Here is a 23,107-nt window from a genome sequence, read left to right as displayed (position 1 = left end):
ACCAAAAAAACATCTAATTACAGATTGTATCAATTACTAAGATGTTCAGTTGTTCCTCCAAATAGTGAGTTTTAAAGAAGACATGTACAAGATGAGAACTTTCTGCCCCCCCCCCCCCCTCTAGATTCTCACTCCTTTAAACCAGGGGAGCGCAAACTTTTCCTGCTGCGCCCCCATCTGCCTGCTCCGGAGCTGCACCCCCCACCCCCCCCCCCCCTACCTGGTAGCTGCGGAGAATGGATCGATCGGCAACTTCGCTAATTACTTATCATTGTGTGGATTGTATTGATACACATTAAAAGGGAAAAAAATTAATTGTTAAAAAAAAGGCAGCTTACACTGCTGCTTTAATAGCACAACACTCGCATGGCTTCTACGTCCTCTGGTTAACATGAGTAGTGGATTCATGCACGGCCACTACCATAGTAACTTCCATTCAACTGAAGCGCATTGCAATCTGTGCATTATACTGAAGCGCATTGCAATCTGCATTATACTGAAGTGCATTGCAATCTGCATTATACTGAAGTGCATTGCAATCTGTGCATTATACTGAAGTGCATTGCAATCTGCATTATACTGAAGTGCATTGCAATCTGCATTATACTGAAGTGCATTGCAATCTGTGCATTATACTGAGGTGCATTGCAATATGTGCATTATACTGAGGTGCATTGCAATCTGCATTATACTGAAGTGCATTGCAATCTGTGCATTATACTGAGGTGCATTGCAATATGTGCATTATACTGAGGTGCATTGCAATCTGCATTATACTGAAGTGCATTGCAATCTGTGCATTATACTGAAGCGCATTGCAATCTGTGCATTATACTGAAGTGCATTGCAATCTGCATTATACTGAGGTGCATTGCAATCTGCATTATACTGAAGTGCATTGCAATCTGTGCATTATACTGAGGTGCATTGCAATATGTGCATTATACTGAGGTGCATTGCAATCTGCATTATACTGAAGTGCATTGCAATCTGTGCATTATACTGAAGCGCATTGCAATCTGTGCATTATACTGAAGTGCATTGCAATCTGCATTATACTGAAGTGCATTGCAATCTGTGCATTATACTGAGGTGCATTGCAATCTGTGCATTATACTGAGGTGCATTGCAATCTGTGCATTATACTGAGGTGCATTGCAATCTGTGCATTATACTGAGGTGCATTGCAATCTGTGCATTATACTGAGGTGCATTGCAATCTGTGCATTATACTGAAGCGCATTGCAATCTGTGCATTATACTGAAGCGCATTGCAATCTGTGCATTATACTGAGGTGCATTGCAATCTGTGCATTATACTGAAGTGCATTGCAATCTGCATTATACTGAAGTGCATTGCAATCTGTGCATTATACTGAGGTGCATTGCAATCTGCATTATACTGAGGTGCATTGCAATCTGCATTATACTGAAGCGCATTGCAATCTGTGCATTATACTGAAGCGTATTGTTACATAGTTACATGGTTACATAGTAGATGAGGTTGAAAAAAGACGTACGTCCATCAATTTCAACCTATGCTAAATTTAGACAACAGATACTTTATTCTATATCTATACTTACTTAGTGATCCAGAGGGAGGCAAACAAAAAAACCCCATTAAGGGGAAAAATAAATTCCTTCCTGACTCCAAGAATTGGCAATCGGATTAATCCCGGGATCAACATCCTTCCCATGTATACTTATTTGGTATATCCCTGTATACCTTTCCCATCTAAAAAGATGTCCAACCTTTTTTTGAACAAATCTATTGTATCTGCCATCACAGTCTCCATGGGTAATGAATTCCAAATTTTAACTGCCCTTACTGTAAAGAACCCTTTCCTTTGTTGCTGGTGAAATTTCCTTTCCTCCAACCTTAAGTGATGCCCCCGAGTCCTTTGTACTGCCCGTGGGATGAATAGTTCTTTTGAAAGCTCCTTGTATTGTCCCTGAATATATTTGTATATAGTTATCATATCCCCTCTTAGACGCCTCTTTTCTAATGTAAATAAATCTAATTTAGCTAGCCTCTCCTCATAAGTTAGAATGTCCATCCCCTTTATTAATTTGGTGGCTCTTCTCTGCACTCTCTCTAGTTCCATAATGTCTTTTCTTAGGATTGGTGCCCAAAATTGTACTCCATATTCAAGGTGTGGTCTTACTAATGCTTTGTAAAGGGGCATAATTATGTTTACTTCCCTTCCATCCATTTCCCGTTTGATGCAAGATAAGATCTTGTTTGCCTTTGCAGCTACTGCATGACATTGGGCACTATTGCTAAGCCTGCAGTCTACAAGCACTCCTAAATCCTTCTCCATCAAGGATTCCCCCAATATATCTCCATTTAATTTGTAAGTCGCCTTTTTATTCTTGCATCCCAAATGCATAACCTTACATTTATCTGTATTAAACCTCATTTGCCATTTACCTGCCCACGTTTCCAGTCTGTCCAAGTCCTTCTGAAGAGAAATTACATCCTGCTCTGATTCTATTACCTTACACAATTTAGTATCATCAGCAAAGATGGAGACTATGCTCTCGATCCCAACCTCAAGGTCATTAATAAACAAGTTAAAAAGCAGGGGTCCCAGTACCGATCCTTGAGGTACTCCACTCACGACTTTAGCCCAACCTGAAAAAGTTCCATTTATGACAACCCTCTGTTGTCTGTCCTTTAACCAGTTTTCAATCCAGGTGCATATATTATTACTGAGTCCAATTTTCTTTATTTTGTACACCAACCTCTTGTGTGAAACCGTATCAAAAGCCTTTGCAAAATCTAAGTAGACCACATCAACTGCATTACCCTGGTCTAAATTCCTACTTACCTCCTCAAAGAAACAAATAAGGTTAGTTTGGCAAGATCTATCCTTCATAAATCCATGCTGACTATTACTAATAATTTTGTTTTCCATTAGGTATTCCTGAATATTATCCCGTATTAAAGCTTCAAGTAGTTTCCCTACTATTGAAGTCAGGCTTACAGGTCTGTAATTCCCTGGGTGTAATCTAGCTCCCTTTTTAAATATAGGCACCACATCTGCTTTACGCCAATCTTGTGGTACTGAGCCTGTGGAAATGGAGTCCTTGAATATTAAATATAATGGTTTTGCTATTACTGAGCTTAACTCCTTGAGAACTCTTGGATGTATGCCATCGGGGACAGGTGCCTTATTTACTTAAATTTTTTCAAGTCGCTTATGAACTTCTTCCTCAGTTAACCAATTGATCATTAATATGGAGGTTGTGGCTTCCTCCTGTGGCGCTACTATTTAACTTGATTCTTCCCTGGTAAACACAGAGGCAAAGAATGTGTTTAATACCTCTGCTTTCTCCTTATCTCCAATAATCTGCCTACCCATCTCACACTGAAAGGGTCCTATATTTTCTTTTCTCATTTTTTTGTTTTTAAGTTACTTAAAGAACTTTTTAGGGTTGACCTTACTTTCTATTGCAATCCTTTTTCATTATCCATTTTTGCTAATTTAATTGCCCTTTTGCAATTTTTGTTACATTCCTTATAATTCTGATACGATGTCTCTGTCCCTTCTGACTTAAAGAATCTAAACGCCTATTGCATTGCAATCTGCGCATTATACTGAAGTGCATTGCAATCTGTGCATTATACTGAGGTGCATTGCAATCTGCGCATTATACTGAGGTGCATTGCAATCTGCGCATTATACTGAGGTGCATTGCAATCTGTGCATTATACTGAGGTGCATTGCAATCTGCGCATTATACTGAAGTGCATTGCAATCTGCATTATACTGAGGTGCATTGCAATCTGCATTATACTGAGGTGCATTGCAACCTGTCCATTATACTGAAGTGCATTGCAATCTGCATTATACTGAGGTGCATTGCAATCTGTGCATTATACTGAAGTGCATTGCAATCTGTGCATTATACTGAGGTGCATTGCAATCTGTGCATTATACTGAGGTGAATTGCAATCTGTGCATTATACTGAGGTGCATTGCAATCTGAGCATTATACTGAGGTGCATTGCAATCTGTGCATTATACTGATGTGCATTGCAATCTGCATTATACTGAAGTACATTGAAGTGCAATTCAATCTGTGCATTATACTGAGGTGCATTGCAATCTGTGCATTATACTGAAGCGCATTGCAATCTGTGCATTATACTGAAGCGCATTGCAATCTGCATTATACTGAAGCGCATTACAATCTGCATTATACTAAAGCGCATTGCAATCTGCATTATACTGAGGTGCATTGCAATCTGTGCATTATACTGAAGCGCATTGCAATCTGTGCTTTATACTGAAGCGCATTGCAATCTGTGCATTATACTGAAGCGCATTGCAATATGTGCTTTATACTGAAGCGCATTGCAATCTGTGCATTATACTGAAGCGCATTGCAATCTGCATTATACTGAAGCGCATTGTAATCTGCATTATACTGAAGCGCATTGCAATCTGCATTATACTGAAGCGCATTGCAATCTGCATTATACTGAAGCGCATTGCAATCTGCATTATACTGAAGCGCATTGCAATCTGTGCATTATACTGAAGCGCATTGCAATCTGTGCATTATACTGAAGCGCATTGCAATCTGTGCATTATACTGAAGCGCATTGCAATCTGCATTATACTGAAGCGCATTGCAATCTGTGCATTATACGGAAGCGCATTGCAATCTGTGCATTATACGGAAGCGCATTGCAATCTGCATTATACTGAAGCGCATTGCAATCTGTGCATTATACTGAAGCGCATTGCAATCTGTGCATTATACTGAAGCGCATTGCAATCTGTGCATTATAGCATGAGGTGCATTGCAATCTGTGCATTATAGCATGAGGTATACCTGGATATCTGGTCTACTAAACTGTAAGTGCAGTCTACACTAGATGGCGCTCTGCTTCAGCTGGAGTAGCTGTAAGCACACTAGATGGCCCTTAAGCTGTGATTATACCAAAAAACGCATGCGGCGTCTACCGGAGTGACGCCACGCAGCTCCAAAACAAATAGAATGCATCCCCGCAAAGCGCTTATACCTACCGCGACTGTCGCGCCGCTTGTTAATGCAATGCGGGCGACAGTTGAAGCGTTTTCCAAATTTCTTTTCTGGTTCCGACGGCCGCGTCATGTGACGCAGCCGTCCAATCAAAGAACAGATTTCAGCCTGTTCTCCCCTGCAGTCGCGCGTGCAGAAGAATTTGCTTGTGCACGTCGCTCTGCGACGTCACAGATGCACGCGCACGCATCTGTAATTGGAACCTTAGGCTGTGTCCAGGGTGAGAGCGCTCTCGTGATCAATACAATGCAAATCAATTGTAGCGTCCATACTGCGCGTGAGCGTGGGTAGACGCGATGCGTGCAAAGACAAAAAAATTCTTTGTCTCGTGATGCCCATGTCATGTGCGCGGTTAGGCCAATGGTGAAGCGCTCACGTGACATCACAGGCACGCCCCCCCCAGGACGCCCCCCATCCTGAAACCTGCAGGCCAGGAATCGCCCCAGCTACATCCAAGTGTGATGTCACGGCGCTAAAGAGAGCGCGCAATCACCATGGACACGGCCTTACCCTAAAAATCCCTGCCCTACAAATCCCTACCCTAAGCCATTATCCCAAAACACCCACCATAAGCCCTTACTCTAAAACCCCCTACCCTAACCATGTTTTAATATATGGTAGTTTCCTGGTAGACCTCACGCTATAATGTACATTTTCCGGTACACCCCACACTATAGTAGCACCTTTATTTCTTAGTCCAAATACAAAAAAAGGGTATCCCCTAATACTAAAGTACTCACTCTCCCCTATCGCAACTGGACTAACACTCCTATTTATACTTTATTTATTTTTTACAGGTTCTCTCAAATATACCGATCATGAATTAATTGGTATTACTATGCTGTTACAGAACCAAATAGGTACAAACTATATTAAAGGGAAGATGGTTATTGGTTTATTGGTCATCCCATTATTGTCGTCGGCTTGTTTATTAATATATAAACCATAAAAGAGAGCGTGGCGAGGTCCCCAATGTGAAAGAAATCATTATGATTAAATGGATGGCTCGATGTTACCCAATGAAAATAACCAGGCAGAGCAGAGTGAGACACAAAATACTGCAGGGCAGGAGTGGCCAACTACAGGTCAGGTTTTAAGGATATCCCTGCTTCAGCACAGCTGCTTCAGTCACAGACAGGCAGGTGTGCAGAAGCACAGGACTGAAGCAAGGACTGATTGAGCCGCCTGTGCTGAAGCAAGAATATCCAGAAAACCTGCCGTGTTCGGGGGGCCTTGAGCACTGGAGCTGCCACCCCTGCTGAAGCGAGTGCCAGATATTACCTGTCTCACGTCCCACTGGCTTCTTAGCGGCACTGTCAGGCGTGTGATTGGACAATATCTCCCGCACCTAAAAGAACAAAAAAAAAAAGTGTTGTTTAATTCATTAAAGCTGCAGTTCTACAGAGGAATTAATGGTTATAAATAATGGCTTCATTATTGTTGACATGTTTTCAAAAAAAGAAAAAATTAGTAGCCAACAGGTTACGTAATCTTTGAAAAATTGCCTGGTAAACGTTTGTAAATAGAGAGAAAATATGCCGGGGTTTTTTCTGCAAAACACAAAAATTGTGCAGCCCATCTGAAGATATTCACACATCTGCAGTCACACGTCCTTTTACACGAAGGGGCGCAAACTTTTTAGTCTGTGCCCCCCTGCCTGCTCGCCCTCCTGCTCGCTCCGCCCCCTTTACCTTGCCATGGCAATGCAACCTCATGTGACCCCGTGTTGCAATGGCTGTGACCCCATGGGGAGTGCAGCGTTCGCGCCGTGGCACACCTGTAGTGGGGTAACAGGTGAGTATATGGGATATATATATATGTCACTTGGTTGCTTGATGTTTAGCCCTCACCTTGACAAAGACTGCTTATGCAGTCGAAATGTTGGAATTGCAAATACATCACCCCTTTTGCAAGACTGTGTGCCTGGTTGCTTTCCTCCTGCTCTGATTTTTCTGGGGTAGTACAGGACCTCACCCATCCCCACGAGCACTGGCAGATTGCCTTTATTGCTGTTATTACCGTGTGCCTGTAACCCTCTCTGCATTCCTTGCAGAAGTATTCACCCCCTACCAATAATCTCACACATTTTGGAATTACTTGGTGATGTGCTTGTTGAGCTTGCGCCAGACGTAACGCTTGGAATTTAGACTCAAAAGTTCAATTTTTGTTTGCAAAAAAGCATAGTGATGATACTGCAGACATATAGAAAAGGTTTTGTGGTCAGATGAGACAAAAAAATTACTTTTTTTGTCTAAATTCCAAGCGTTGCGTCTGGCGCGTGCTGAACACTGCACATCACCCAGTTAACACCATCCCAACTGTCAAGCATGGTGGCAACATCATGTTATGGGAATTCTTCTCTTCAGCAGGGACTGGGAAGCTTGTCAGGATAGTGGGGAGAATCGATGGTGTAAAGTACAGGAGAATCCTTCAGGAGAACCTGTTTGAGTTCAGCCAAGGCTCAAACTAGGGAGGAAATTCACATTTCAGCAGGACAATGACCCGAACCACAAAGCCCCACTGGAGTGGTTGAACAAGAAGAGAATGAATGTTCTTGAGCGGCCCAGTCAAAGTCCTGACTTGAATCGAATCAAACATTTATGGCGAGACTTGAAGATTTCCGTCCATCGACGATCCTCAACAAACTCATCAGAACTGGACCAATTTTCCCGTGAAAAATGGGCAAAAATGTCCCCATCCTACCGTGCAAAGCTAGGAGAGGCCAATCCAAAAAGACTCATAGCCGTAATTGCTGCAAAAGGTGTTTCTACCAAGTATTGACTTAAGGGGCAGAATACTTATGCAACCAGTATTTTTCACCGCAATAAAAATACTTTGTTAACCCCAAGTGTGTTGCATCTTCCTTCTGCATTGCTTTACATACTCACATTTCCATGACACCTTGGATGTAACTACGATAAGGAGTGCCTTACCACACAGTACATGCCTACATACATATAATATATATCATTTATATTATAATTTTTGGGGTGACATTACAGATCTATAGATAATGTTTTGGAGTGAAGAGACTTAGCAAGGATTCAGTAGAATTAAAAACCACTTATGGATGCATCTTACCTTCTGACTTCGTGTTAAGTCAAGCGGCGTGTGGCCCGGATGTCGTCTCTTTACTGCACGGTGTCGTCTCCTATCCACTTCTTCTCCGCTGTGATCACATTCTGAGTCCATATCTGCACTGCTGTCTGAATCAGAGTTTAGCTGCCGGTCAGAGTCTGTGTCCATCCGCACATCAGAATCACTGTCCGTGTCACTGTTTTTACTGGATGGTGAGCCGGTCACGGGCTCATCGTTCTCAGACAGAACATTGGCTCCTGTACAGTGCAAGGAGGAAAGCGTGTGAGCACCCTAGAAACAGAAACGCAAATACGTATGCCAGAGCTGTAGATTTGTGGGTGTGATACCTTCCATTAGACATGGGGGGTGCAATCTTTTTTCTTTGTGCCCCCTGCCTGGTTTCCCCCCCTGCTCGCACCCCCTCTTACCTTCTCTCCGGCATCGTCTGTGTCATTGACGTTACGTTGACATTTGACGCCGCATTGTCATGGAGACACATCCCCAGAATCCGCTGCAGAGCAGGTAAGAGGCAGTAACAGGCCTCGCGTACTCCCCCAGCATTTTATTTAAATGTTGTGTGGAAGTGTACGGTGCCTCAAGCCCACGCCACCCCCAAAAAATGCTGTGCCCCCCAGTTTGCGCACCCCTGCATTAGACCAACACGAGGTACTTTCTTCCTGTACATTTGCAAGGACACATATGCAGAATAGACCTGCAGAGTTTTGGAATTGGTGTTTACTAGATCTCTCACATGAAGAACTTTCTTGTTGGTTCAATAAAAAGTATTACAATCTATAACTAATCTAAAAGTCTCCATGACCAAAACAGCCACTACCATCAAAGAGATGGAAAAAAAGATGATTTCTAAAACAAACTAAATTAAGAATTTTAAACAGTAATCCCACCTGTCCACTTGTTAAATGTTATATATCTTGGAACAGAATTTGAACATCAGGGTACTCCAGAAGTTGACCTCGCTGTTTTTAGCTCCGGGAAACTACCCAGCTCCCGAGATACCCAACAATCTAGTTGCCAGTGTTCTCCTCCCCTTAGGGAAATCAAAATGGCTGGTATTTTGAGGATCCCGTGGGCCAATAGGAAGCAGTCATTTGGGGGATATGGGGGGGGGGGGAGTGGGGGAGGGGAAGAAGGTGATGCTGATATTGGATGGCTGTTTTAATATCCATGAGGAAACACTGGTAATTAAATCAGTTAGTATTTCAGGAGCCTGTGGGATCCACTGAGCCAAAAATAGCACAGTACAGCTACAGGGGATCACCAGATTTGAATTCTGTAAAAAAAAAAAAAATATTGGGCGGGATTTCTGCTTTAAATCACAACGGAGATCAACTGAATATCATATATTGTATTACATGATCTATAGAAACTCAATTAATTTCCGGTACCAACAAAAATCACAACCCCCTTCTCTCGGTACAAAAAAACATAGCTTAGGAAGCCCAAACTCCCAACTCCCAGCTCCCAAATAACACCCAACATCTGAATGAGATTGGAGGGTATTTGGAGAACAAAGTGAAGTTCAGCAACTTTAATTAATTCAGGGTATCATATTTTACACAGTAGAAGTGTTCTACTTGAGATTCTGCATTAAGGGACTGAAATGTCCTTCGTGTTCTACTTGAGATTCTGCATTAAGGGACTGAAATGTCCTTCATACTAATAAATCTAAGAATACGCATATGTAAAGGAGGATACTTTGCACCAATATTTTGCCCCGTGCATATCACTTTGCAATTTGTGGGGTGGTTTGGGGAGGATCTAGGGAAGGTTCCTAGCCATACACATTATAATGGGATGTATTGAATTCGTCATCTTTTTTCTTTTCATTTTAGTGTTACACCAAACGATTTATTCTTTGATGGCAACTGCTTTAACTAATGATCTGCATCAAATATAACAAGTTTCTTACATAAATATGACAAAAGCAAAACTGCTGTGTGTCTCACCAAACTTCTTGGTATATGAAAAGAACTGAAACTTTATTACTTGGAATGCGGAAATAGTGTCATTTTCAGTGAGGAGACATGAGCAAGAATGACTTCTACACTACATAGAACAGGGGTGGGCAACTACAGTCATCAAGGGCCACCAACAGGTCAAGTTATCAGGATATTCCTGTTTCAGCACAGGTGGCTCAATCAGTGGCTCAGATTGAGCCACCTGTGCTGAAGCAGGGATATCTTGAAAACCTGACCTTTTGGTGGCCCTTGAGGACTGGAGTTGGTCACCCCTGACATAGAACAATAAAAGACTGAAGCACCTGCATTGATGAGCATTCTGGTGAGGATTGGGGATCCAAGACTAGCAGCTAGATGCAGGGGTGTGTTCCCCCCAAAGGTTCGAGCATTGACATCAGCATCCAACTGGGGAAGGAAAAACAGACCGTTAGAAGCCTGAACAGACAGCAGACTTAGCAGGTGTAGTGTCTCAAAACGTAGGTGTTTTGCAGTTTGGCCAATCACAAAGCACTGTCAGGCTGTTTGCTAAAGAAATCTATGGTATAAATAAATCTATCTTTTTGTAAAACGTACTTTGTCCTCAGACCTGGTTAAGTAGCAAACTTCAGCTCCTATACTTCCCTCCTCTGAAAAATGCTGTTGACTTTTTAGATAAGGGAAGACATTGCTGCAAAAATCTTACTTATGGGGCACTTAAGTCCCTCCCCCCTCCTTCCTAGTTTAAAATCTTCTTCGACCTTTTTAACATCCTCTCCCTAGCACAGAAGATCCCGCTTCGTTGAGGTGCAGAGCCAATAATTACTGTAGGAATACATTAATAGATAATCTTATTCACTTGGAATGATATCCTTAGAAAGATATAATGCAAGACAGCCATGCTCTTTGGTCATGACATTAGAGAAACTGCAAGTCGCTCTTCCACACTCTTCACCCAACATCTTGCCACCAATGGGTAATGCAAATATATCCGCCCCTGCTTCATTTTTCTTAAAAATCTCTAGTTAATGCTTCGAGAAAATTCACGGCGAACTTGACAGATACTGAGACATGAACGATGATGCCGTGTGCTCCTTACCCTCTTCACCAGAAATGTGGCCAAATTCAGGTTATCCATTTCCACGGCGAGATGCAGCGGGGATCGGCCACTCTTCCTTTCTGCGACATCGACGTCGGCACCACTCTTCACCAGCAGCTCTAAACATTTATCGCTTTTGACTTTCACTGCCCAGTGAGCTGGGAACAAACCTACATGGGAACATCAGCCTTTAAAATCAGCCACCCCATAATCGACTAGGGTGTTCTGTATATAATGTTGCATCTATGCCTCTTCAAGCACCAATGTAAAAACCCTTAGCCTCTACTACTCGTTATTACTATGTGTTTGCATTCTAAGGGGAGGAACATCACTTAATGTTAATGTTTTCAGTAGCGTGATGTGTTGCTGACTTTTGCTACTTTAGTATTAATTTCTCTAAAAACTGTCGTCTGTAGGAAGCCGAGAGCGTCTAAAGGTCCTCAGTATAATTATGACAAATTATATAGTCAAATACTCACCTGTTTTTCTTTTCATAAGTGACAGTCATTTAGTTAAATTCTTTGGCCAAAGCATGTTAAGCTTGCAAACCACGCCAAGGAATCCCTCCTTCTGGAGGACATACCTTGGCTTGGTTTGTTAGCTTATCATGCTTGGGCCAAATAACTGAATTAAAGGACCCTCACTTATGAGAAGTACTTGACTGTATAATTTGTCATATTGGATGTAGTACTGGGGGCTTTTTGTCTTTTCTTGTCTACATGAGGTCACATTGCTAGTAGCACTACTTTTGACACAAATGTTCGTAGTGTGGTGGGTTTGGGTTCTAAGCTTGCAGGGTTTGTGTGTCAGTATCATTATGACACCAAACTCTTAGAATCTTTCAATACATAAGACACATTGCATCTTTAACCCTCACTGTTTTGGTGGCCCCTTTAGGACCCAGTCATTTTCTGCCAGAGCGAGGGACATACTGAGCACTTTTCTCAAGCTATCAAGGCTGTTCTCACCACTATAATCCGGCATGTTGAGCTGGCTCATGTGGGCAGCTGAGGGATGGCATAACAGAACACTGAGCATCATCTCATCTCCTGCTTGCACAGCCAAATGCAATACAGAGTTCCCACAGCGGTCTATGATCGTGGGATCAGCCCCAGCATTCAGCAGGAAAGATACCACCTTATATTGCTTGGTGATGACTCCAAGGTGCAGGGGTGTCTAAGAGCAAAGACATGCAGAACATAGATATCTTACAGAACTCTCACCAATGGAATTGGTACAGGAGACACAAACTGTTCCAACTCAACCCTACGAGAATCCCTGAGACCACCCACAGATGTGAGAAACATTAACACTACAACTAAAACATCAATTTAGTGGTCATCCGTCTCATGGATGCAAAACCAGGGCAACACTAGAGCAAAATAATCTGTACCAGATTTGTTAAAGCATTAAATTCCCATTGATTTCAGTGGGATTCTGTTTCCTTGGTAATTCTGATGCAGTAGCTTGCTCAACCTTTATCCTAATGTCAAAGCCAGGAGACCTGGATACAGATCACCCCTGTGCCAGAGTGCCTCACTCTTTGGATTCTTGAAGCCAGAAGATGTCACTCTCTTACTTCATAAGAGGTAGTTCTCCCTAACCGTACCAACATACAGTATAACAAACCGTTCCCTTCAACCAGCTGTATTTTGAAGATATGCAACAGGTCACTGTTACATATGATATTTAATGCCCCTGGGCAGAACAATGCAAAACATTCTGGCACTGAAGGAGGACATCAAAATATAAAGCTGCTTTAGAAGGACAACTAAAATCGTACTTGAGAACAGAATTGTGTTGTCAAACGGTATATGTTGTATTTTATCTGGGCAGTAAATTAGAGAAGAATAACCTCTAAAACGGATGTATATACAGTACATGTAATGACACATGCGCAAGTAAACCTTGCATTCAAAAAAAGTCAAGTACCTGTTGGAGGTGATTGCTCATGTTGAGGATTTGTTGATTTGGGATGCTCACAATGACTTGTACCAGCTGCTGTATGACCGATGTCTGGCCATGAATGATGGCAAGATGCAAAGGCCTGAGGAAGAGGAGAAGTGCAGGCATCAGTGCTCCCATCCAAAACAACGAAGCTTCACCCAGCTCGCCCACGTTTCAATTAGGCACATACAGGGAGGCTGGTCTTGTTGCACTTTTTATGTCCTCTGTGTCTTTTAGGTTCATCTCACATATGATTAAAAATGTAAACAATAATCCCACTTTATTATGGCTGAGCCGAGTGGAATGAAGACCGCGGAACTCCTACCCCCGGAGACTGCACGGTACAGACGAAAAGTCATTATTTAATGAGAGCACTTGACGGCTTTTCAAAATCGCGTCTTGGCAGCTTCCTGTCTGAGTTAATCAGGCGTTAATCAGGCGTTAATCAGAGTGATCATGTTTCTCGCCAGCAGTTTCCCGATTGTGGCCATGTTCAGCCTCTGAAAATGCTGCGGAGGTGAATATCTCCTGATAGCAGAATTACAACATTCATGCATTTTAAAACTTCCCTCCCCCTGATGTAAACAATATTAAAAAAAGTTGTTCAAGCTGTTGAAGATAGGAAAGATTTCACATTCTGAACAAGAGAGACGCCATATTGTCTGAATTCACACTACCTGAATAAGCTAGATGCTAGCACTTAAACAGTTACAGAATTAGCAGAGAAAAGACAAAGAAATGCAATGTCCTAGTTACTGTATCTAGAAGGAGCAAGGCCGTGAATACAAAGGGACCTTAGAGAAATACTGAGACAATGAGAGAATTTGGGGAGTAGAAAGGATGAGGTACAGTATGCATCCTTGGTATGTTTAAGGAGGCAGAAAGGTGGTAGAGAACATATGAAATGGAATGGGACTAGCAAGGTGCATTAGCGGTGAAATATACCAGATTTCAATTGACAGTTGCAATTAGGAAAAAGACTTGTCCGGATCTCCATAAATCTGGTATGTGTGTGATCCTGTGTATATGGAATTCAGAATTACTTGGAACTTGCCAATTCTGCATTAGTAACTTGCTGTGACACCTATGCTGTAAACCCTGCAAAGAATGATGCTGTGCTCTATATCACCATATCAGGGGTGCGTAAACTTTTGCTCCTGGTCCCCCTTGCCTTTCGTCCCCAGGTGCTGGCGCCCCCGCTCAGTGTGGCATCAAAGTTGCTATGGCAACGCGCACGTCGTCACACCGTATGCCCCCGTGGTGTCATTTGATGCCACGTTGCCATGGAGACGCTTCCAGACGCCGGCTGAATCACGGTACGTTGAGGTTCCAGAGGCCTCATGCGATCCACCGGCATTTAATTTTAATGCCTTGGGGAAGAGCATGGGGCCTCTGAAACCGCCCGCACACACCCCCCAGAAAAATCTTGCGCCCCCAAGTTTGCGCACCCCTGCTCTATATCTATCTGTGAATAAATACTGGAACAAAAGAATTCGATCTATGGACTTATTGATGAAGGTGACCCACCTTATCTTCAAGATAGGTCTTTCTCTATCTTCAACTGTGCAGATTTGTGTGGCTTTAAATAAATAAGTAAGGTTACATTTTAAAAATACTCTGCGAGTCATGGGTGGTGGAAAGTTTGGTAATGCAGATCTGTGGATTCTTGATCATTCTGCGTGTATGTCGTCATTGAGGTGCAAAATACAGCCCAACCCCAGCTCAAAAACTGCTCCTTTTCAGCTAGATCCAAAAGCACCTATATTGTTGCAAAGTTAAAGGCCTCTGAAAGCAGAGCGTTACGAATGAAAGTGCCAGGAGAACTACATCTGTGCAACCGTGCAGAATGATCAATGTGTTTTCATACGTGGCATCCAGGTAATGGTTTAACTCAGGGGCGGCCAATTCCCGTCCTCAAGGGCCACCAACACGTCAGGTTGTAAGGCTATCCCTGCTGCAGCACAAATGGCCCAATCAGTGGCTCAGTCAATGAGCCACCTGTGCTGAAGCAGGGATATCCCCAATACATGGCTGGTTGGTGGCCCTTGAGGACTGGAGTTGGCCACCCCTTGTTTAACATAACCCTTTGCTGCCAGCTTCATAATATGGAGCATTGGAATTGTGGTACTTGATTTCCCTTCAGCACTTACTCTGCAGTAGCATAGTAGGTGTTATATGTGATGCTATTTGAAGGAATAACTGTATTATTATCTTCATTACAAAAATCTGGGAGTAAATATTTATTTACGTGTCTCCGTTCTCATCCTTGGTCGCTGCCAGGTGCCTCTGGACAGCCAGCAGCATGCGTGGATCTGAAGTGACTGCATAGTCCAGCAGGGCTCTTGATGTACGTTGAGCGAGTGTGAACATCCTCATGTTGCAGAGTTTTGCTGCAAAAAGAGAAACGCGTCAGCCAATCCGTCCTGCATTTCACGGTATGGGGCTGATTCTTCCTTAACAAAGTAGAGCGTGATCATGTACTTGCTTAACCATTTCATGCTAAATTCCCCATCCTAGAAAATGTTTCAATGTAAAATATGCTAAAAACTTGTGGGAAAGCAGAGTTGTGGGTTCTTGAATCACACACAAAAAACTGGACCAGGCTCAATACAAAAAGGTATAAATCAAGGTATGAGTGTCTGAAAGGGGGAGATTCATCTAAAGGTGCATGCTTATCCCATAACCTCATTTGCAGTGCCAATAATATTTATATATGAATAAATAAATAGGACAATGAAGACACGGAATGTATCCATACAACAGAAACTAATTTAAAAAAACAATATAATAAATCATTTACATTACACTGATAAGGTAAAAACACAGCATACGGACTTGGCAGACACACTTGAGTAAAAATACATAGACATTTTCTTCTTTTAAGTGGAATCTACACAAATTGCCTTCGTTTCGTTAACAGACTTGGTGGCACCTGTTATTTAATAAGGGGACACCTCAATAAAGTATACCATGGAAGTTAGGAGAACAAGGGAAAAGACAGTTCCATTTATGTATCTGTTAGCTTCCCCAGTTCTGTATGTAGTAGTAGTAGTAGTAGTAGTAGTACAGGCAGTCCTCGTTTTATCCAACGCTATGCAATGCATACCTATATTCATTTTTACAACGCCAAAATGGCTTATCCAACGCTCTTACGACGCTTTGCAACGTTGTGTATGTGTGTATATATACATGTAGAGGTATCAGTACCGTGTTAGCCGAGCTTCAATAATCAGCCATAAAACACATCCACACGGGGGGAAGGACCAACACAGATAACATTCCAAGAGACACTGTTTTTAAGTATACCTTTTGCTTCATTCATTGTAACATCGCCGGAAGAAGAGATCAGTGTATCTCGAAAGCTCGCACAAATAAAAGCATTTCGTTAGCCACAGAACGGTATCATCTATTTATTTTTTGATTTGTGTATATATATATATATATATACACACATTCACATAAACAACGTTGCAAAGCGTCGTAAGAGCGTATATATATAATATTATACTATATAATATTATATTATACTATATAATATATTATTTATTATGTTATATTATATATATAATACAGTATATACACTATATAATTTATGTCTGTGCTGCATATCTTATTGCCTGCATAAAATATTTGGTGTATTTTAGTGTTAAAAATGCCTTCAGGAACGGAACCTTTCATTTAAACAGTGTTCCTATGGGAAAACGTGTTTCGCTTTACAACGTTTCGCTTTACAACGCCATTTTGAGTAACGCATTGTGTTGGATAACCGAGGACTGCCTGGTAGTATGATCAACCCCTTCTGGCCCGTCTACAGAAGTGGTATCCACACCTTGATTCAAGCTCTCAAGACACTTCACTTCTCTCTGCTTCGATGCAGAACTCTCCGGCTGTGACACGGTACAATCTTCGCCTTCTTTTTTAATATTTTGCGGCTGTTGTGATTTCTCAGTAGTGTGTGTTGACGTTGAGTGTTTCATCATATGCCCCCCACCTGGATAGCTGCCCACAGTGTGTGAGCCAGTTGTGTAGAAACTGTGATTCATTCCTGAGAAAGTGTAATTCAAATTTCCCCCTGAAGGTTTAAGAAAAAAGATTAAAAAAATAAAAATAAAAATAAAAAAAAAACAGATCAAAGATGTAAAGTGGGTTTTTTTTTTTAACCTATTTTGTTAAATGATGGTACATAAAACACAGGAAATACTGTTGTGTGTTTAAAACCAATGCAGAGCACAACTAACTTTTTTAGCAGAGCAAAATCTCTATTAATTCTTATCAGATGGGGAGCCAATTCCAACCGGTTCTATTGTCTCCATAGGGGACATTACCCCATATCATGTTTGCTGGCAGGTTCCTCCAACGCCAAGTGTTAGAAGTCAACAGTAGCCGACTGTGATCCATAAATAATCATATTCTATCAACACTCACCACCCAACCTCTATACCCATGTTCAACATAGACACGTCTATCTACATTACCCATCTACTGGCCTAAATAAACTGGGCATTAACGCTTTCAGTGCTAGAGGGTTGTGCCACCTCCAGTTCTTCGGAGTGATCATGTGATGCTGCTTCAGTTTAAGCTGTTGTGACGGATGTGACAGGGAGCGGGAGGACCCACCCCTAAAAAGAACGAGCAAGGGGAAAGGACATAAGGTGTACGTCATTTGGGCCCCTGGGTGGCACTTTTATTAACTTACATCATTAGGCCACTAAACGGATTAACGATACAAAACAAACCTTTCATGTGCTCGGGGTTCCATGGCGATCCTGCGTCTTTTTAAATGATTATTTTTTTTTAGTAAATACATTTTATAAAAGTTATTAAAAAAAAAAAAAATAGGAACCTGGCTTTCCACTTACCACCTCCTCCTGCTCCATAACTCCCAGATCCTCCTCCAGCACCTCCCATTGGTGACCCACCACCATAATAGTGATGGTTAAGCGTCGGAAGGTCTTTCCTCCTCTTCCTCTCCACTTCTTCTTTATCTGTATAATAAAAGACGTTAACTGGGCATATTAATTAAAAAAATGTAAAAAAATAAAAAAAAAGTTTTTTCCTATGTCCCAGAAGTGTTAACGCAGAAGCCCAGACTGTTTACCTTGATCCTGGGGGTAATAGGTGAATTGTTTTGAGTCGCTGACATCTCCCCCCCGTTTGCGCTTCAGCTGCAAAAACACGGTGACTGGACGATCAATCTTGAGCTTGTGGTATGGGGGAGTCCGGAAGACAATAGCATACTGAATCAGTGGGGGAAAATGGGATATATGCACGTAAAATATCACAGATTACACAGCACTAATATAGTCCAGGCTCTGGTACGGGTCATGCTTGGCTCTTCTGATGGTGATTACCCTGGAACAGTTCCCGTGCTATGGCCATATAGTGATTTGTCATCCAGCGCAGAAGATGAATCTCACAATTAATTCACAATAGTCTCTCTTTTTTCTTTTACCAAATGAAGGAACCAATATAACACACACACACACACACACACACACACACACACACACACACACACACACACACACACACACACACACACACACACACACACACACACACTTTTTTGGTAATAAAATAATGCATGATGTAATTTGTAAGTGTGAGATTCAACATCTGTGGTGGGAAAATCAATAAAAAAATACATTTTGAAATTAAGAAACTGAAATCCCTTTAAAGCTCCAGACAAAGCAATGTGTTGTTTTAATAAATCAGTTCTGTACTATGAGAAAATAGTTGTAGCATTTTTTAAATCAACTCGGATTGACATGTTTAATGTATGATAATGTAACAGGCATTTGTTTCTATAGCAACTATTTACAAAGTCACTTCCCCTTCCTCTTCTGTAACAGGCTCTGGCACACCCCTTTTTGAGCCCTCTCTCTAGCAGTGCACCAGTTGTACTGTATCTAGTGACTGCCTGGTCACATGATCTTCCCCACAGAACTTTTCATCTTTGATCCTATTCTGCTGCACTGACAGCCATTTAATGAACCCCCGGGCCAAATCTTGGCCGATCGATCACAGGAGAACAGGAGAAAAGATCGATTAGCAACTTAGTGAATTACTTATTGTGTGAATTGTATTGATGCACATATTAAAGGGGAGGAAACATTTTTTTTTGGACGGCTGCTTTAACAGCTAGCATATGTAGGAGTTATTCCATTCACAATCAAACAAATGATATTAAACCATTTATTCCATTTTTTTGCATAAAAACAGTTATGCAAATAAAAACAGTACATAAATCTAGGAGCACAGAATGGGAAATAATTCTTCAGAGAATTTTTATGTAATACATCTGGGCATTTTGGACACAAATCAGGTGACTGAAGGTTCCTAAATAGAACAGGGTGGTCAGGTCAGTGCTTATCAAACAGTGGTACCTGCTTGTGGACATCTGTTGGTGAAAAGTCCCCAAACGCCTGCCATCCGCCATCCTCATCTTCATAAAACCGAACTTCTATGTCATCTACAAAGAAAAAGGATGATACATGAGCTCAGGGGAGTTCAAGGCATTCCCTATCCCAACTACGCCCAAACCTTGGTAACACGCACAGCACACCCCCGGCATTTAAATGCATATCAAGTCTTTTGCAGAAGACTGGTAACAGTTAATAGTCACACTGCAGCCTGAGATCGCCTACACACACGCGTACACACACACCACACCTACAGTATATGGACATATATACGCACAAGAAAAAGTATCCCAATTAAGCACTCAGGAGTACAAATATGCAAGAAAATATTTATGAAAAACAACATCACTAAAAAACATGATTAAAACAGTCTCTCAGACCCAGAGATAAATACCACGCCAATCAATAATGTCATGTAAATGTTCCACAGCGCAGTATACATTTGACCGGCCGGTGTAGGTGGCGGGAGTGAGTTTACGCCTCGCCCCTCCTTATTCACTTACACAGCTTGATATATTTATTTCTTGATTTGTTTTGGATGCTTTTTGATCAAGCATATTAGTGTTTGACCAGCTGCTTATTATTGATTGGCGTGGTATTTATCTCTGCGTCTGAGAGACTGTTTTAATCATGTTTTTTAGTGATGTTGTTTTTCATAAATATTTTCTTGCATATTTGTATTCCGGAGTGCTTAATTGGGATACTTTTCCTTGCACGTTTTCATATAGTTATATCCCTTAGCACCGTCATGGGCTTTATACATAGCCTTATTTTTCCTGACAACGGTAACTATTATTATTGTGTGTGTGTGTGTGTGTGTGTGTGTGTATGTATATAGATATATATATATTTTTCCCCCACTTGGTACAGTCCCCCGCTCCCCTTAACATTTGGAGAATACTACTACTAATATGCCATCTAAGTCACTCCGCTGGCTAAAACTGGCTATATACTGTATATCCATATCCATCTGCACTACTTTTGTGTGTCTCTCTTTCTGATAATACCGGGACCACCCGACACCAACACTTATCCTGAAACAGAGAGTGCCACAGATTTGGATATGCCTATATATATATTTTCCAAATTGTGAGTACGACCATTGGGGGCTTTCAACACGGTTTTATTTCACTTGTTTCAGCTGTAGTGCTCTATGTAGTTTTTCTTTTCGCTTGGTCCGGTCCCCCTAACTATTGGACAATACGCTTTGGAGAAGATGTTTGGAACAGCCTTATAAAGGGTTAAGTGGAGAAGAACATTCTTTATCATTTATATTGACAGAGGTCCTGACCACAGGGCACAGTGCACCTGTAAGGGATTGTCTGCTGACTTCGCGGCTAAGCAACGACACCCTGGTCCAGCGCCAAGAGGTCAGTATTCTACCACCAATGGGGAGCCACTTCCAAAACAAAACTATGTCCCTGTCAGTGGGCGCCTGGCTGTGGGATTAAGTTATTGTTTGCTGCTAATGTTCAATCAAAAAGTTTTCATGGAAAAGCCCCCGGCACCTTTATTGCTGGAGACCTCTCTTATGCTGCCTCAGCTGAACCCTCAGTAGCGATGATTATAGCGACTGTGTCCTCCCGCACAGCTACATTATCATGACCATTAGGCTACATATACACACATATATATACACACATACATATACACACATACATATACACACATGCGATATATTTATATACACACACACACACACACGTGATATTTAAATATATATACATATACAGGTGAATATATATATATATATATATATATATATATACACAAAGTTGTGTGAAAAACAAAGTACACCCTCTTTGAATTCTATGGCTTTACATATCAGGGCATAATAACAATCATCTGTTCCTTAGCAGGTCTTAAAATTAGGTAAATACAACCTCAGATGAACAACAACACATAACATATTACATTGTGTCATGATTTATTTAACAAAAATAAAGCCAAAATGGAGAAGCCATGTGTTAAAAACTTAGTACACCTTACTGATTCCATAGGAATTAAGAGATGCTAAGTAGCACACAGGTGCTGCAAATCAAATGCCCTTGATTAATTGATCATCAGCAAGTGTGACCAACTCTATAAAAGCCAAAGTTTTAGCAGTTTGCTGGTCTGGTGCATTCAGGTGGGTGTTAACACAATGCCAAGGAGGAAAGACATCAGCAATGATCTTAGAGAAGCAATTGTTGCTGCCCATCAATCTGGGAAGGGTTATAAGGCCATTTCCAAACAATTTAAAGTCCATCATTCTACAGTGAGAAAGATTATTCAAAAGTGGAAAACATTCAAGACAGTTGCCAATCTTCCCAGGAGTGGACATCCCAGCAAACTCACCCCAAGGTCAGACCGTGCAATGCTCAGAGAAATTGCAAAAAAAAACAAGAGTTACATCTCAGACTGTACAGGCCTCAGTTAGCATGTTAAATGTTAAAGTTCATGACAGTACAATTAGAAAAAGACTGAATAAGTATGGTTTGTTTGGAAGGGTTGCTAGGAGAAAGCCTCTTCTCTCTAAAAAGAACATGGCAGCACGGCTTAGGTTTGCAAACGTTGCATCTGAACAAACCACAAGACTTCTGGAACAATGTCTGGACAGACGAGATCAAAGTGGAGATGTTTGGCCATAATGCACAGCGCCACGTTTGGCAAAAACCAAACACAGCATATCAGCACAAACACCTCATACCAACTGTCAAGCATGGTGGTGGAGGGGTGATGATTTGGGCTTGTTTTGCAGCCACAGGACCTGGGAACCTTGCAGTCATTGAGTCGACCATGAACTCCTCTGTATACCAAAGTATTCTAGAGTCAAATGTGAGGCTAAAGCTTGGCCGAAATTGGGTCATGCAACAGGACAATGATCCCAAGCACACCAGCAAATCTACAACAGAATGGCTGAAAAAGAAAAGAATCATGGTGTTGCAATGGCCCAGTCAAAGTCCAGACCTCAATCCGATTGAAATGCTGTGGCTGGACCTTAAGAGAGCTGTGCATAAACAAATGCCCACAAACCTCAATGAACTGAAGCAACATTATAAAGAGTGGCCCAAAATTCCTCCACAACGATGTGAGAGACTGAAAGTCATGCAGAAAACGATAACTTCAAGTTATTGCTGCTAAGGTGGTTCTACAAGCTATTGAATCATAAGGTGTACTTAGTTTTTCACACATGGATTTTCCATTTTGGCTTTATTTTTGTTAAATAAATCATGACACAGTGTAATATGTCATGTGTTGTTGTTCATCTGAGGTTGTATTTACCTAATTTTATGACCTGCTAAAGAACAGATGATTGTTATTATGTCCTGATATGTAAAACCATGGAATTCAAAGAGGGTGTACTTTCTTTTTCACACAACTGTACATATACACACACACACAAATGATATATTTATATACATAAATACACACAGGTGATATGTATACACCCATGTGATATTTCTATACATACACATACACACAATATATTTATACACACACACACGTGATATATAATATTTATAAACATACATATATACACACACACACGTGTGATATTTATATACACA

General features: G+C 41.4%; 1 protein-coding gene across 3 annotated transcripts in view; it reads right to left on the bottom strand.

Annotated features, from left to right (window-relative positions):
* NFKB2 (nuclear factor kappa B subunit 2) overlaps positions 1–23,107 on the bottom strand; it is a 56,784-nt gene that overhangs the window by 9,316 nt on the left and 24,361 nt on the right. For 2 of the 3 annotated variants that reach the window (XM_075610702.1, XM_075610703.1), the window contains exons 10-20: positions 19,521–19,606; positions 18,233–18,371; positions 17,994–18,119; positions 16,964–17,206; positions 15,383–15,524; positions 13,120–13,234; positions 12,156–12,363; positions 11,188–11,357; positions 10,415–10,517; positions 8,137–8,390; positions 6,337–6,403 (exon numbers count right to left, since the gene is read on the bottom strand). In XM_075610702.1, coding sequence (XP_075466817.1) covers positions 6,337–6,403; positions 8,137–8,390; positions 10,415–10,517; positions 11,188–11,357; positions 12,156–12,363; positions 13,120–13,234; positions 15,383–15,524; positions 16,964–17,206; positions 17,994–18,119; positions 18,233–18,371; positions 19,521–19,606 — 1,653 coding nt within the window. The remainder of the gene's footprint in view (positions 1–6,336; positions 6,404–8,136; positions 8,391–10,414; positions 10,518–11,187; positions 11,358–12,155; positions 12,364–13,119; positions 13,235–15,382; positions 15,525–16,963; positions 17,207–17,993; positions 18,120–18,232; positions 18,372–19,520; positions 19,607–23,107) is intronic. The other variant, XM_075610704.1, reaches the window with a different exon arrangement.

Source organism: Ascaphus truei, chromosome 8 (assembly GCF_040206685.1).
Source record: "Ascaphus truei isolate aAscTru1 chromosome 8, aAscTru1.hap1, whole genome shotgun sequence".
NCBI lineage: Eukaryota > Metazoa > Chordata > Amphibia > Anura > Ascaphidae > Ascaphus > Ascaphus truei.
Note: the sequence above shows the minus strand (reverse complement) of the source record. Positions and strands in the feature narration are given on the sequence as shown.